Genomic DNA, 16,337 nt, shown 5'->3' on the forward strand with positions numbered 1-16,337 from the left:
CGATGAGTAGTGGACAGTGAAAGTGCTATGAGATTTTGCACATAATATAATTGTTTCACCATGACAAGCGCAAATTCAATGCGTTACAACTGGTTAACAATTAGTGGGTGCTGTTCCCGAGAATTTTTTAATCCCGAGAGTCGATTCAATCTTGACACTGACTATCTCAACGGATCAGGCTATCGGATTTATTACTTCAAATAGATGTAGCGTCAGCAGTTGCTGCTATTAAAATTCATTCACTGTGTTTTTTGATCCCTCCCCGAAAATCCCTACCAGTAACAGTGTCACCAAATGCGGTTCTGTATAGTCTCCACACATATAACAGTTATTCTTCGAATGACTGCGTTTGAAAACGTCTCCCATGCGTAAGTGAACACATTTTTTTCCCATCGTTTTATTTTATCATCAAGAAGGTAGCAATGACGCCATAGTTACATGTTAGCAAGCTTTATTATTCTATTGATCTTTTCGCCTACGTCATTATCTTTCATTCAAGCTGTTTTTTTTATGATATGTAATAAAACTTAATGATCACAAGGCAAGACCACGTTAACAAACATAATCGTAGTTTTTACTGTATATAATAATAAGACATTTACAATAACATAGAAAAGTGCATGTAACATATGCTTTAATTGTTGATTTTACATATGTTTGAGCAATGTGAAGTTTGTTTGAAAGAGCACACAATAAAATAACACATTTATCAGTTGACATGCTCTTTCCTTGTGTTTATAATGTTTTCATATGAATGTAAATCAGAACAACTAATCCGTGCTGCTTTAATGTATGACAATAATAGTGTTTGATTTGTTCAAATATATATTATCAAAAGTGACTGTTTGGTGCGCATTGTAGTCAGGTGGCGTCATTATGCTTTATTTTTTTTAAACGATGAAGTTCGGACTGTAACAGTCAATGGTGAGCGCTATAGACGCGTGAAAACTGATTGTTTCTTGCCACACATCGGGCTCAACGTTGAATATTTAGCGTGATAAGTTCCCAAATCGCATTATTTCACGTTTTTGTGACGTCAACTGACCGTCAAGCACATGCATTTTAACGCTGTTGAATTTTTTGTTGGGTTATGCTAAGAGTCGTGTCTACGCCGACAAACCTGAAACGTTGGAGCATATAAAAACCAAGATCCGATATATTATAGCCGAGATACCGCCCGAAATGTACGAAAAAGATCAGCTGCTGCAAAATATCCAAAGGTGGCCATTTAATTAATAGAGTTAGATCACTCTTTATATTTCTTGCGGCTTTAATTTTCATCACCTGAAAGTGAGCTACTCAAAAATTAGCAATACATATCCACACATAATAATTGATGCACTAATATAATGTTATTTTCACTGCGCCTCAAAACCATATTCCTTGCTCCTGGGGCTCAAAAATCAATAGACAATATGCATTACATATTGGCGAAAACTGCATATCGTATTGATATTATATTATTTTAAATAAATAAGTAAATTCATTAGTTAAAAACTGTAATTGTTACTTAATGAGTTTACCTTTAAACCAACAATACTGTACGTATATGCTTTTTCAATAATAATCTTTTGTGAACAATACTGTTGATTAAATTACACAAACACAAATGTTTAAAGAATGCTTTTCAAATGATGTTTGAAGCGTCATTTGCAAAATCTTATATTGGAAACAGTAATACATACCATTAATGATAAGTACTGATTGTTTCCTGTTCAATAGTTTAAAAACCGGAAACAAATAATGTGATATAGCATACAATGCAAAATAATTGGGACTACTAATCTCCATGGATCAATCTACATATAATCGTATTATCAGATCAAATAATGTCATTTTACGTACTATAATTTATGAGTTTATTAATAATATCACGTTGTTTAATTCGTGTCATTGTTCTATCTTATCTTAAATCGTATGAAAGACTTTTAAGACAAGAGAGCTAAATTTTTCCATTGCGAAAAGATAAGGATTGTAGTGGTAATAAAATTAGTGCAAAAAGCGTACATAGTTATTTTTGTTTATGTTACGTAAGTCTTAGACAAAACCTGCGTCAGCTTTCTTTTAAGAGATTTTTAGAAGTTGACAAATTGTTTATTTTAGAGAACCAAATGAATTGTCTATAATTGCCAGACGTGATTTCAGTTGAATTGGTTTCCTAAAGCTGAATATAATTTATAAAATTCACTTTTGAAACTAAAAGGGAAACGTATATATTATTCAATTTAATTGCTGAAAATTTTCACGTCCAGTTCACAAGTTCTAGCCGCCTCAGTAATTGGCATGTCCACCCGCAGAAGAAAAGCCTTAAATTTCTATTCTACGTTCGACTCGGCTTCCTGCTGCGAGACGTGAATTTTCCTCTGCGCGTTTCGTGTTTTCCAATTAAAATTTTCCATTTTCGTGTCGGACGTACTCCTCCAGACATTTCACCAGTCGCGCACCTGTCGTCTGGTGTTTTTGATCAATTCGACTCCCACGTACCGAATCAATATTTCCATAACTCGATCAAAACATGTTGATCCTCGCGTCCATTTATTTTTGTGGAAAAATACAGACGGCATGCTGTTACGGGAGGAAATTACTAAAAATCTATGGTTGCACTCGTGTTTTCTGCATCCGGTAGTTTGCGGCGAGGATAATAAAAGATTCGGAAGGAAAACACTTTATATTGGGTTCCTGGAATTGGAGAGAAGCCTTTAAAGTTATTTTAGTACCTTAAAGCTGTTAATGACTAAGCAGTCTCTCGATTTACTATTTCGTTTAAATCATATAACTTTATGTGGTTTCAATTTATTAATTGCTTTAAAGTTTTTCATAGATCCAATCGATCAAAAGCCTTGTCACTTGACGCTATAAATGGTATTAAATTAGAACTTTCTAGCAGCTCTCAGAAAATTCTAGAAGCTGCCGGAACAACTTTTATATTTCCGTTCTAGAGGCAATAGAAACAATTAATGAATATTTATTTTCAAAAGAACATTCTGGAAATAATAATTCCCGAAAATTCTCAACCTTTAGATTTCGAACATTCTGGAATACTGCAGAGACTTGAATGTATGGAGAATGTTCGCATACTTTCTATTATTCATATCAAACAGTAATATTTTAAATAAATCAATGATGAATGAATTCTATCAGTATTATTTTAATGTCTTGATTGTATAGAACATGGGTAACCAATACTTATTTGTAGCAAAAGTACTATAATTTTGGCGCTGATTAGACCTCAATATATTCATTGCATAAAATATAAATTTTTGTGTAAGATATAAAATAATACTTCTTAGCACTTTTATATTAAAATTGTATAAAATATTCACAATCAATTAACATTTGACATAATCACAAATCTTTTTCTTGCAGTTCAAAATAAATACGCGCACCGGTGATGTACACTCAGTGTACATCACGGGCGCTTGCCTGTAAAATATTATTTAAATAAAAAATAAATATTGATTATTAGTTTAATTAAATAATTATGAATTACTTTCATAAACGTTAATTTTATAAAATATGCATAACATAATGCTGTGCGAATTACTGATCAGTGAGGGCGATAAAAGGAAAATGCTTGATTTATTATTTTAAATACATTTTGATCAGAGACGTCATTTTAGATTTTTTAAATCACCAGAATTAAGATCAGCTGCGATTGAATTAATGAATTAATAGAAAAAACGATTATTTTTTTTAAGATTTTTTTCGAGATAGTATAAACGAATATTTGATCAAGTATTAAAATATTCATATAGTTGTAAATCAGGCAAATAATTCAAATATTCAAATGAGACCCTCACTGCTATACAATTTTGTTGACAAGATATTTATATCTGTCACTTCCTATAATTAATTATATATTATAATTTTCCAATTTGATATGTAAGTGTATCATGAATGAATAAAACTCAAATATAAACATTTCATTCGACATAGTGATATTTACATAATAAGATGTCATGTACACTCGGTGTACATCACAGTAAAGTAAATAATAAAGAAAATAGTTTATTTACTGAAATAAGCAATTTAAAAAATGTTAGGTTTAATCATAGAATTATCTGACAAAAATCAAACATTCCATTAAAACATATTTGATTTTACTGACAATATTTGACTGTAAAATTTGCGCAATAATGAATATATACACGTGTATGCTTTCGCGTCACTTAGTCCCCAAGTCTTATCAAAGATCGAATTGAAGTGAAATGCTATTGCTTTTCTCAATCATTTAAGGGTCGCCTCGGTCGATTCGGTCTTACTACTTTTGGCGCGAGTAGTAGTTTTAATGATTTAATAGCAGTGCTCAATTTTCTGACCGGTGTCGAAGATTCAGGGTGGAATCAGAATATTTGCTGTTAAATACAGATATTATCAGACTCATAGGCATGCGTAATGTAAGTTTAAAATCGGATGTTAGTGAGTTTTGTAATATCGACACAACGATTATGGATGGTCGCGACGCTTAAACTTTCATGGTGTGTGTGCTGAGTGGTGTGATTTATTTAGCTAGTTTAATATAGTTTTTTTTTTCACACAAATATATAATTTATGAAAGTTTCAGTATTGAGCTGCGGGTTTAAATTGAGAGTAAGACATAAAGCCTCGCAGTTGTGAAAATGGCGATTGAATGAGTCTTGTTGTGAGTGTACAGTAAAGTATCAGGTGTATGACACTGGTCCTTGAACGAAGTTTTGAGAAAAAATACCAATCTAAAACCAATAGCATTTAGTTTTACTCCGCCTCCTATACATCCTCAGTGAAAGCATATAATTCACGAATGGCCATTTTTGGGTGACTGTCAGATAATGACAAAGGATACGTACAACAATGCTATTCGAGAATTTTTCTAGTTATGCAGTTCGAAGCTCATTACTAAAAAGCTTATAAATCTGCGTGACTATGAAGAGCAAATTATTGGTTATTTCTATATGACGATTTCTCGATCTTTAGAACAAAACGAATAGTGTAAATAACATTTAAAAGTATATTGCATATATATAATATATATAGTGAGACAAATGAAATTAATTTTTTAATTGATTGTGTGCAATGTCATCGTTCGACTTTCAACAATAGCATATGTCATTAGTTAGACAGTACGATAATATTCTTATCTTCACAGCTTTAACATGTAATCGATTCCGAACCGTTTAAATTCCAAAGACATACTGATTAAATTAAAATCGCCAATAAAAAAAAAAAAAAAATAATGAAAAACATCATCAACGTTATCGAAAATATGTTAAAAATATGGAGACGTTTCAATTACAAAAAAAGTTTTCTTTTGCTATATGTGGAATACTTCTTTGTCACCTGAGTTATAAAAATTAATTTTTAAATACTACTTGAATATATATAGTATATATGTATGTATGTATAATATTTTATTTTATTTGTATATGTTAGGCTTTTTTAACACGAGGTTGTTGTTTCCGTTTTTCAAAAACTTTCTCCAACTCGCGTGGTGTTTTATTTATGCGTGGTTGATTCTGTTTTAATGTATATTTTTATGTAATGGTGATTTAATTTATTATGTACTTATCGAGTTGTTTTAATTTAGATTAAATATATCATGTTTTGGAATAATACCGACTGACTTACTTAACAAGTTTTGGCCTATTAGTACCGTTTTGGAAATATTTTGACATCTGAACGTGTCTACAGACACGTATTCAAATACATGTTTTAAAAATCGTGGTTCGCATTTTTAAACTGATTATTAGTGTAAAGTTAATTAATTAAATATTATATTATAATTAAACCATTAAAGGTATTTTACTTTTTAAATAATTCCCAACAGACAACCAATTATGGTTAGTTAATTAGTACTGTAATTACGAAAACATTGGCTCGGGATCTCAATTAGGAATATATCTTAAAAAGGCGACATTCATTTCCCGTAAATGTAAGTCGTTTTTAATCGATTACCTAGATGTTAGATTGCGAGTTCGTTTGATTTGCAAATTGTGGAAAAACATATACCAAATAGTTGGTATTAGCAGTCGATGGAATGACCGCGTCCTCGAATTTATCACAACTGCTCATCAACTATGTATACAATAATATAGTGGAGGTTCGTTAGTCCACCAGTGGTGCTCGAACCGATTACCGGTCCACAGCCGGACGTATAGTCACATTGTGTACGTAAAGTGTTGTATAAATATAAAAAAATAGCACATTCTAATAATAAAGTAGTTTTATGTTTGCCGTTGTCTTTAGTGAATATGTGATTTTTTGTTAAGATTTGATTGTAATGTTATATATATGTACACTGTGTTATTTTTTTAATCATACTCCGAAGGTCATTCAATTTGCTGTTAGAGTTTTCTTTTTATTGAAAATGTATGCCAATTTTTCTTCATCTTTATGCTATGCAGACACTGCTTTTTATGTTAATTATTTTAGTATAGCTCAAGCATTTGTGTAGATTTATAATGAATAATAACCATAGGTACATATTATCATTTGAGAGATATTCGGAAAGTAAAGATGGAAGCTATTTTTTGTACTTGCTTAGCTACAGGTCTGCGTGTGTTTTAAAGTAGTCGTGTACTAAACTCCACGTGTTATATTCATTCAGTGAAAGGATAAGCTGCTGCTTTCTGTTTATGGCAAAGACATAATTCTGACTTGAATTTAAATCTGATAGGAGAGACGTTCGTGATAATGAAGAGTAGGCCATTTAAACAAATTTCAGAAAAAATGGTCTTGAAATGTATTTTTTCCATATCCTAATTAGTTTGCAGATTTTCAAGCTTAAAGTGTATCTATACTTAAACGTTTCTATGAGGAGGCTGTTTCCGTCCAAAATCATCTGTCTCTAACGCAAATTAAAAATAATATTTCATAGTGCAGTATATACTATTTGAACCTGAAAAACTTTATTGTTCATGTATTTATTTAGCCGTTAACATATGTATGTGATAAAATGCCATTGGTTCTGTCTTTGCGGTTATTTATTAATGAATTCTAACGTTTAGTGCGTTGACCTTCCCTGGCATGACATAACACCAGAAAAAAACGAATACATTATTAACCAAATTACTGTTTTATGGGCGATGCACAGCCTTTTTTCCTTATCACGTTTTATTTCATTGTAGATAATTTGCAGGTATTATGCGAATCGTCGCGTGTTGTCGCGATTTTAGCGATTAAATATGACCCTTGTGTCACGTCAATGCAATAGTTTTTTTTATCGACAACATTGCGATTATGTGCTAAGTAAAAATAGGACAGACTTTGAACTATTGCCGTTGACAAGATATATAAACGTGAGGAAAGCTTTGCGAATTTTATTCACATTTTTTTGCCTTGAGTGCTGTTTATATTTTCGTCCTTTTCACTAGTTTCTTTAATTGGATGTAATCATTGAATTAAGCAATTGATATCCCGGAAGCAACTAAGTATTTTTTCAATAAAAAATGACCTCTGAATTTAATTTTTGCCTTGAACATAATTAACCAATATACATTGTATGTATAATATATATTGAAGTAGGTACTTATTAAGGAAGATTTAAGATTTTTAATGTGCATGTCTTTTTCTCTCTGGAAAACAAGTAGTGCAAAATTATGTGCTCAATTTTTTTAACGCATATCGTCTTGAGATGTTTTGTTTTAATATAGCATGATATAACGAGTCATGTTTTTTCCAATCTATCCAAATATAATCCTTAAATCTAACTGCTATAAAGTGGCATAAGTGTATATTAAATTTTATGAAACACTATTTAATACAATACTTACAAGATAAAAACTCATTCAATTCTATTAGCTGCTTAGAGTACGTGTTTCGCTTTTTTCAGTTATTACATGATCTTAATCAGTTGATGGTTTACATTCACTGATCGATTTATAGTTTTGTATATATGTAAATACAATAGTTTTTTTTTGTTATTTTTTCAACATTAATCATTCGGTTCCATTTCGTGACATTCGCATAAATGTAGTTCCGGTACGCGAAACATTTATTTTAGTATTCCTTATAATTTATTAGGAAAATTTTATTACGATATTCTTTACAACCTCAAAAATTTGTTTTATTAAGAATTATACTTTACTGAGGAAAGAGCATTGATTTTTTAATACTAAATGAATCAGTTGTATTATCCAAATATACGAATTTAATATGTACAATTTAATGATGTGCAATACTATTTTTTAATCTGATTGGCAGTTGATTATGCAAATTATGTATTATTCTACTCTATTTTATATGTAGTTTAGTGTATACTATCACAGTAAATTGCACACGCACAATATGAGATGTTATATTGGAGTAGTGAAACATTCTTAGAACAACCAGAGCACCAGTGACTTAGATTTAATATACACTGTATAGTAAATCTAAGTCACTATGGCATAATTTCTTCATTTATGATCTGGTTGTTTTAAGAATGTATTACCACTCGGGCAATATAACACCTCATATTCCCATACTCATAACTTGTGAGTGTGTATTTTCGTCCAAATTATAGATACATTACCAGGAAATTACATGTTTTAATTAATTGATCGGTATCGCCGTACATATAAAGTGATCGAACTTACACTGTTTTGAGGTACCCCATATAGTATATAACTGAAGAAATAATAATATGTATAAAATAGTTTTTTAAATTTGATTTAATGTAAATATATAGAAAAGAATAGTAATAAATTAAAATGTTCGAAATAAATTAACATAATAATTGATCCGCTTATTTTCCTCTGAAAAATGAGTTGGCTTAATTTGTATTTTGGACTTTACCTAATAAAAGTTTTAGAACTTTCATTAAGTTAGGTTTGGGTTTGAACAGCAAATGAACGTTTCGCAACTGTCATAGACATTTTAGAGCAGCATACTAGTGCCTATCAGTTAAATTATATTTTCGCTAGTAGAAATATATATCTACTAGTGAAAATGTATTTGAAATTCACTAGTAAAAATATAACTTGACCAAAAAATACACGTTCACTGTAAAATTTATACATCGGATGTAAATAAATAATGATAAGTATGTACATATTCATATAATTTTACTATCATCTGCCAGATAATTTATATTTTCACTGGTAAAAATATATATCTACTGGTGAAAATATATTCCGATATGATTTTACTGAAATGAAATTTAAAAAAATATTTTCGGGATAGATTCGAGACTGTTTTCTAGAGTTTCTTTTAGGAATAACCACGTGAAACTGATTGTATTGTTTATTTATTTTTTTGCATTAAATCTAGCTGTCAAATTACCGATAATAGAATCTATAAAAACATTAAATTTATATAATTCAGCTGGTGCTGTTGTTGACTTTTCGTTTTTTTCTTTGCTTCTTCCTTAGGTATTCGATCTGAATTTTCAGATCGAATACCTACTGAATAAATTGACTACTACTAATTTACATTCGTTGAATATTTTCTCTCATGTCTAATATTTTTTAAACGTTCAAAAAGCAATAATGTCAGCAATAATTTGTAAACAAATTTTAACACATAGAGAGCCGCGTCAATCTGTCCCTTTGAATAATAATGTTTATTGCAGAAGTACTACCCAGAAAGTGGGTGCTTTTGAAGGCAATGTTCCGCTCCTTTTATTTCTTGTATGTAGAAAAAGGGCTGAAAGAACTTATACGTGAAATACATCAGTATACATACTAAGTTCAGATTCATTATTTCAGTTCGATTTTTACTTTTTTTATAAATATATTCTTGCAATGATTTTTCCATAGTCGGTGATATACCAACACTGAAGAATTTCTATATCGCATATTTGAATTGGAAAAATCTAAGCTTAAATTACAAAATAAATGCACGTCATCAAACTGGTTGTAGATAGCATCAAACGATGTACTTAATTGCTACCTTGGAGAAAGCTAATTAATTACACCTTTTAGTGAATTATGTCCAAATATCCCGACTATTAATTGGTACGTGACACTTTAACTTTCAATTACGAGTTACTAACTTTTAACCCACAATTGCTCGTAAGAATGCTCCCTAAACAAACACGCCCATGACGAGCCTCCGTCTCGACCAATTACCAAACACTCTCGCGATCGACGGCCAGGGATTCGAAACTATTTTTATTTTGTTAATGTTTTTTTTCTGTAAATGTTTATTCCGTTCCGAACACTTGACCCAATTTGAACGATCACGTACCAGCTATTTTTATCGCGTTTTTTGTGAGGCGTTTTGCCCGTTTGATTAATTTAAGCCGTGTAGGATATGTAATGTACAATATGAGTGCGTGTACGTACGTAACTTTCCATAAGCGGGCATTGACATTTGAGTCGATAAGTAAAGATAGGACGATAAGTTTTTTCAATAGAATCACGTAAGTACAGTGACAAGTTTATCCAATTTGTCTTTAAAGCGAAGAGGTGTTACAAATTAATTTATAGCTAAATTGTTTCATATGTACTCCATATACTGTTTAGACAGCTAGTACATTCTTGCAACATAATGCTACAGATGTTTTTTCTTCTAGTCTAAAAATGCAGTTAGGTCCAAAGTTCATCCAATCTTTCTGTCCCATTAATTGTAATTTACGAACAAGGAGCGCAGTATATGTGACCCGGATTTTTAAATTGAAAAGAAAATTACATTAATCTATGCTTGTTATATTTCAAAATGTAACACGTGGACTATAATCATACAAAAATAGAGCAATTCTAATATTTTTTTATAGTAGTGAGGTGAGATTTATCATTAAGGGATAAGATTGATTAATACTAGCATGAATATATATTTTTTGCGAATTTGTATTTTTCAGTGAAGTTATATTTACACTAGTATAAATATATCTTAAAATGTATCAAAAAATTGATTTATAATTTCACTGATCAATATTAGTGAAACTGTTGTTTACCGCACATTTTCCGCTACATTTATGTTCAGGCAATTTTTGTTTTGAAAATATGTCTATCGATGAAAATATATTGGTAATATAAATAATATTTATGTGCAGATATATGATATATCACTCTGAACTGTCTAGCGCTGCGCGCAATGTGGAATTATTTTAGTGCATAATTTATTGGTAATCTTCACTAAGGAGATTATGTGTAGTGTTGAATTATACTGAATATCCAGAAACCATAAAAATTACATATTGATCTTCAAATACAACATTATACACCATTTTACCTTCGCACACATACCCTCGGTATTGGGTTTGTCAAAAACTAACACTATTCCATTTAGTTTAAAACCTGACATTTATTATGTACTAATGACGATGTTCTTGTGTGGTATTAGTGATACTAAGGCACCCTAATAAAAATTTAATTCCTGAAAAATTTTTTTTTTTTTACATAATTTATTAAAAACATAATTTTAATGTTTAAGATGTCTCCTCGTAGCTTTAATTACAACTGCAAATATTTTTTGGAGCTAGATATTTTTTCCCGCAGCTTAACTAGGGTAACATTGTTCTTAAAGAAATATACTAATTCAAAAACCTCGCTTCCAACATTGAGATTAAGAATGCGTCTTTCGCACGTGAATATAATTCCTACTCCTGCTGCTGCCACGTATCTTCAGATTTTGTCTTTAACGCTCATGTTAGATCATGTGTATAATACAATGCAATCAGCGAGATATTATTGCACGACACCAAGTGTCTAAAAAAATTGAAAAAAAATCAAAAAATATCGTTGAGGCTTTTAACGTTTTAATTCTATCATCATCAATATTAGTAACTCTAAAGGGTGTGATTTTGCAGCCAGTAAGACGCAGGTGGAAACTGGTAATAATTTATTAGATTATATTGCATATATTGCGAGTTACTGTTTTGGGTTAGTTTCGTTTTCTCCGAGCAGTGATGGAGAAGCTGCCGCATGGATGATGACCGTGGAAGATCCTTATGGGTCTTATAGGTGGCAGTGGCCGTATCTTCGCGTCTATCAGTGCTGACGCGTCTGCCAGGCGGGCCGAATCTGCCAATTCTATATTGGAGATCAGTCTTTAGTATCAAGTATTTCAAAACTCACTAACAAATCACAATCATGCAGCGATCATCCAGCCAATCGTTGCACTCGCATTTGATATTTTTTTCTTCCGGTGATATATTGTTTCCCGTGACTGTTTTGTAACAAAGAAATATTAATTTAATGCACCGAATAATCCTTGCGTATTATTTATGCGAAACCCTTTTTTTCTCGTCGTAACGAGGGTCTTTGTATGATTCTATTCTTTTCACTATTGTCTAGTTTATCCTTATTGATACATGATCATTTTAGATCACAGTCATTAACGCGAGTTTCAAGAATAAGATCCCCCAATAGATTAGTTGAATTCGTCGATTTAGAGCTCTTCAACGTCTGATTCCTACTTCTTTGACTTTCTGCTCACTTTTCTGATGAACTCTTGCAGACATTTCTGCATGCTATCAATTAATGCCTTACATATAAATGCGTATAATTTACTAAATCTTAAATAGTCCCGACAACTTAATTAGTTATTTGTATCTGTATTGGGCAAATTGCCGTTTTGCTAAGGATTTGTGGTAGTTTATGGCTTTTAAAAAATATATAGGGCTATGTGTAATTCTGGGTGTTTTCTAATGTTTTTTGTTGAGACAAACTATATCACATATCGCAAATAAATTAAAATCAACATGCCTTTGACTAGCAGTGAATGCGTTAACCATAATGTTACATGCAATTCTTAATATTTTTTTATAAAATCTAAGATTATCGCAAACTTACCTTGTTAAAGTTGATTTCGTCAGACAAATTCACAATCTTCAAGTGCCCAGTCTCGGTGTTGTCGAACCCATTTGCGCCTATTCTATTTATTGTTTTATTTTTTAAGTTAACAACTTGTGTAAAGCGTTGCAATTTTTTATTTTCATGCTTGATTGTGATACAATTTATGGAACTTACAAGCATTTAAACAGACAACTATAAGGATGACTACTTTACGACCGTTAGAATTGAGTTTTTTTCCAGGACTAGATTTGTATATAACATATTCATGTTACTGATGTTTCTGATTCGGTCTTTGCGAATCTAATATGACTAGATTCACTATTTGTCCTTCACTTAAATAACACATTTCCGGCGTTTATGAAATGTCAATACCATTAAAATTAAATAATGAAACACCAAACACGTATATTAACATGTCGGTTTCTGGATTGAGCAATGAGACTGTTATTGACTGATTTTGTGTTTGTGTTGTTGACTGAGCGAAACAATGCCACGTTGATTTTCCGATATTATTATTTATCAATATGAACTTATATATGGTCATAGCCATCGAGGGACTTATTTTTGAACTAAATGTCATTTTTTTTAACTAATCAGCCATTAAAACGATTATATCAGATTACCGTTTGCTAAAAAGAGTGTCTCAATATTATAACCATACTCTTAGAATCAAAACGGAGATCTCTAACTTTCTTTATTTCATTTGAAAGTTAAAAATCGTGAATCAAATATTGTTAATAAATAATATTTATGTGTACAAATCTTTAAATGTTTTTTAAACTCTTGTACCAAAAAAACTGTTGGTTTTGAAAACTACTTGATGTTCTATAACATATACTATTAACAACATACCTGTTTAGCTTTTAACAATTAAAACAACAGGTTTCATACATTCGATTTCATACTCTAGATTTCCAAATCGCCTGATAACAGTCGTTTACCAGATGCATTGTAATAGGCACATTATAATATACATATGTACATATTATATAATATAGTTTTTTTTATCAAGGTTTATAAATATGGCATGTAGTAAATTTCGTTTCACATCTGGTGCTATCAAAACAGGAACAGAAAAAACAGATTCAGTGTTATTAAATATAGTGCACAATATATATTGTCGTTGTATGGAGTTATCTTTTCAGTTCGTGCTCTGCGAAAATTATTTCCGGATCCTTCTATCTTTGAAATTGAACTCTCACACGAAACACGCGATTTATTCATTATTTACATATGATAAATAAATCAAATATATTACATACGTCGCTACACACATTACAACGTAAAATTTATATAATTTATTTATAGATTAAGATACTGAAACATCAATAATATTGTAAATCAAAACTCTTATCGTAACGCTTATTGCCGGTAACTATAAAATAATTTTTTTATTGATGATGCTTTTTTTACTGTAGTTTATTATCTATTTTATTTGACATGATTTACAGGCAATGCAAGATCAAATATTATATGTACAACGATATGCATTTTGTAATAAAAATAATGTATTTGCCAAAAATAGTTATATAAATATATTTTTACAATGAACTTTTCTGTTCTGTAATTTTAAATTAGGACGAAATACGTTTAAGACTGATCTTTTTGCTATTTTTTTACAATAAAAATATAGGATATATTTCACAAATATTATTCCTACAGAAAATATTTTTAAATGTGACCTTTTTATAATCATATTCGCCATTAAATATAACTTCATAAAATGCACGTTTTATCCATAAATTTCCAATTTATTTTTATTTACTGTATATGTAATGCAAAATAAATTGAGCGAACATAATCTTTTCGGTCAAGTTTATAAAAGTCTAACTTAAATCGAGTAGAACGCTTTTCGCATGCTTTAATAAAAATACTTAGTTATTTTTAAAAACTTCACAAATGCTTTTTTTCATAATTGATACATGATTTTTATAAATGTTATAATCTATCTATTAAATCTTGAAATAAATTTGTGATACGTTACGAAATCATCACCTTTGTATTCGATAGTGTACTTTGAAGCTTTAAATATGTATGTTTTTAAGTAGGTATATATATATATGTAATAAGTAATTATTAGTATAAACGAGTATAAATATATTTTCGTCGCGGTTGTAAATTATTTTAAATCAATATTTCGACAATGATGGTTCTACCATGGCCATGACTTGTAGGTAAACGCCGCCCTCGTCATTGACCTAGTAGCGTAATGATGCACATGCGATATGGCAGCACTAATGTCACTCATTACCCCCACATATGCCACTCATATTCGTGATATTTATTTTGCTTTTCGACGATTTCTGAAACCGGAATGTAAGACTTGAATATCATCACGTTTGTTCATGCCAATCTTTTTATAGAATACTTCTTCCACCGCCTTTTATATTTTAACCAACATCTTCCTAAAAACAATGCGATATCATACATTGTTTAACGTAGTTAACGCAAGCACAGAGTGACATCATCTTAAAACCTCTGATGATCACAGGAAATATTATATAAATGTAATTTAATCTAGCTCTATATTTATATTGAAGGTCCGATACTAGTATTATATAATAGTATATGTACTATAAAATGTTGGCAATTATTTTATAAATACATTACGATTGCAATTTATCGATCTTTGAAATTATAAACAATCTTGTTTTGTCTCTCTCGGTTTTATCCGACTCTGCGGATTTTGTTTTATTATGTTAAGAGATAAAAAAATCGCGTTAGTGTTAGTACCGGTACATTTTATCGATTCTAAAGTCCGTATTTATATCGGCTCTATACTAACTGAACCGTGCTGTTTCCTTTCAGTTTAGTAACGGTTGCCGCCGTGCGATGATACAGCCAGTGACCTACACGGCGAGGGCCCTGTCGAGAGGGTTTTCGGTCGGACGCTATGCCCTCAGATGCTGCGCCGCAGGACCCAGTCTGTTGCAAGGGGACGTGAGGAGAAAGAAACCCCTGGGCGTTTCGAGGAGGCAGTTCCATCACGCCACCGAGAAGAACGTTATCACCTCCAACCATCATGATATCGTCTTTCCGAACTGCAACGTCAGCGACTACGTGTGGATGGACATGGAGAAATGGGCCGACAAGACTGCTGTGGTACGTATTCAACCATACGAGCTATTATTAGGTACACGAAACATACTTTTTAAGTTGATAATTTACTGTCTGTTTTACTACGATGGGTGAAGGCTACACATTATACCTAATTGTTAACAGCAATTCGAATATGACAATGCTTTTTATGTCTCATTATCTACTGTTGTATTTTAATTATAAATTAATTACGAAGCACTGCCAAATATGTTGCTTTTCCTGGAAGAAAAAAATGAGAGATTGCTTATTTGTTTTTACTAAAATCATGTCAATATATAAATCAACAGGTGCTGTATTGTGTTATTGCTGTAAAGTACAAATGTTCATTACATTTGTACTTTACTGGATATTGGCATATTCCGAATGAATTATATATTATAAAGGCGCTGCGATATTTTAGCCACAACATTCACTATGTTAAAATTCACGCATCAACAACAATATATTGGTGTTAAAATTTGGTGGAAAAAGCTAAAACCAGTATTTTAGAAACTGTAAAACTGGAACTATAAACCTCATCTTCTATGTAAAATAAAATAGTTG

The 16,337-nt window shown here is 30.9% G+C and overlaps 1 protein-coding gene across 2 annotated transcripts in view; it reads left to right on the forward strand.

Annotated features, from left to right (window-relative positions):
* The window catches only part of LOC148231001 (uncharacterized), a 28,552-nt gene that overhangs the window by 6,991 nt on the left and 5,224 nt on the right, over positions 1-16,337 (forward strand). Inside the window, exons 1-2 of one of the 2 annotated variants that reach the window (XM_088195970.1) lie at positions 6,083-6,143; positions 15,504-15,797. In XM_088195970.1, coding sequence (XP_088052096.1) covers positions 15,528-15,797 — 270 coding nt within the window. In that variant the 5' untranslated portion in view covers positions 6,083-6,143; positions 15,504-15,527. Of the gene's footprint in view, positions 1-6,082; positions 6,144-15,503; positions 15,798-16,337 lie in introns of those variants that run through there. The other variant, XM_088195971.1, reaches the window with a different exon arrangement.

This window comes from Plectrocnemia conspersa, unplaced genomic scaffold (genome assembly GCF_051122295.1).
Source record: "Plectrocnemia conspersa isolate PC_06_02 unplaced genomic scaffold, ASM5112229v1 ptg000010l, whole genome shotgun sequence".
In the NCBI taxonomy this organism is placed as follows: domain Eukaryota; kingdom Metazoa; phylum Arthropoda; class Insecta; order Trichoptera; family Polycentropodidae; genus Plectrocnemia; species Plectrocnemia conspersa.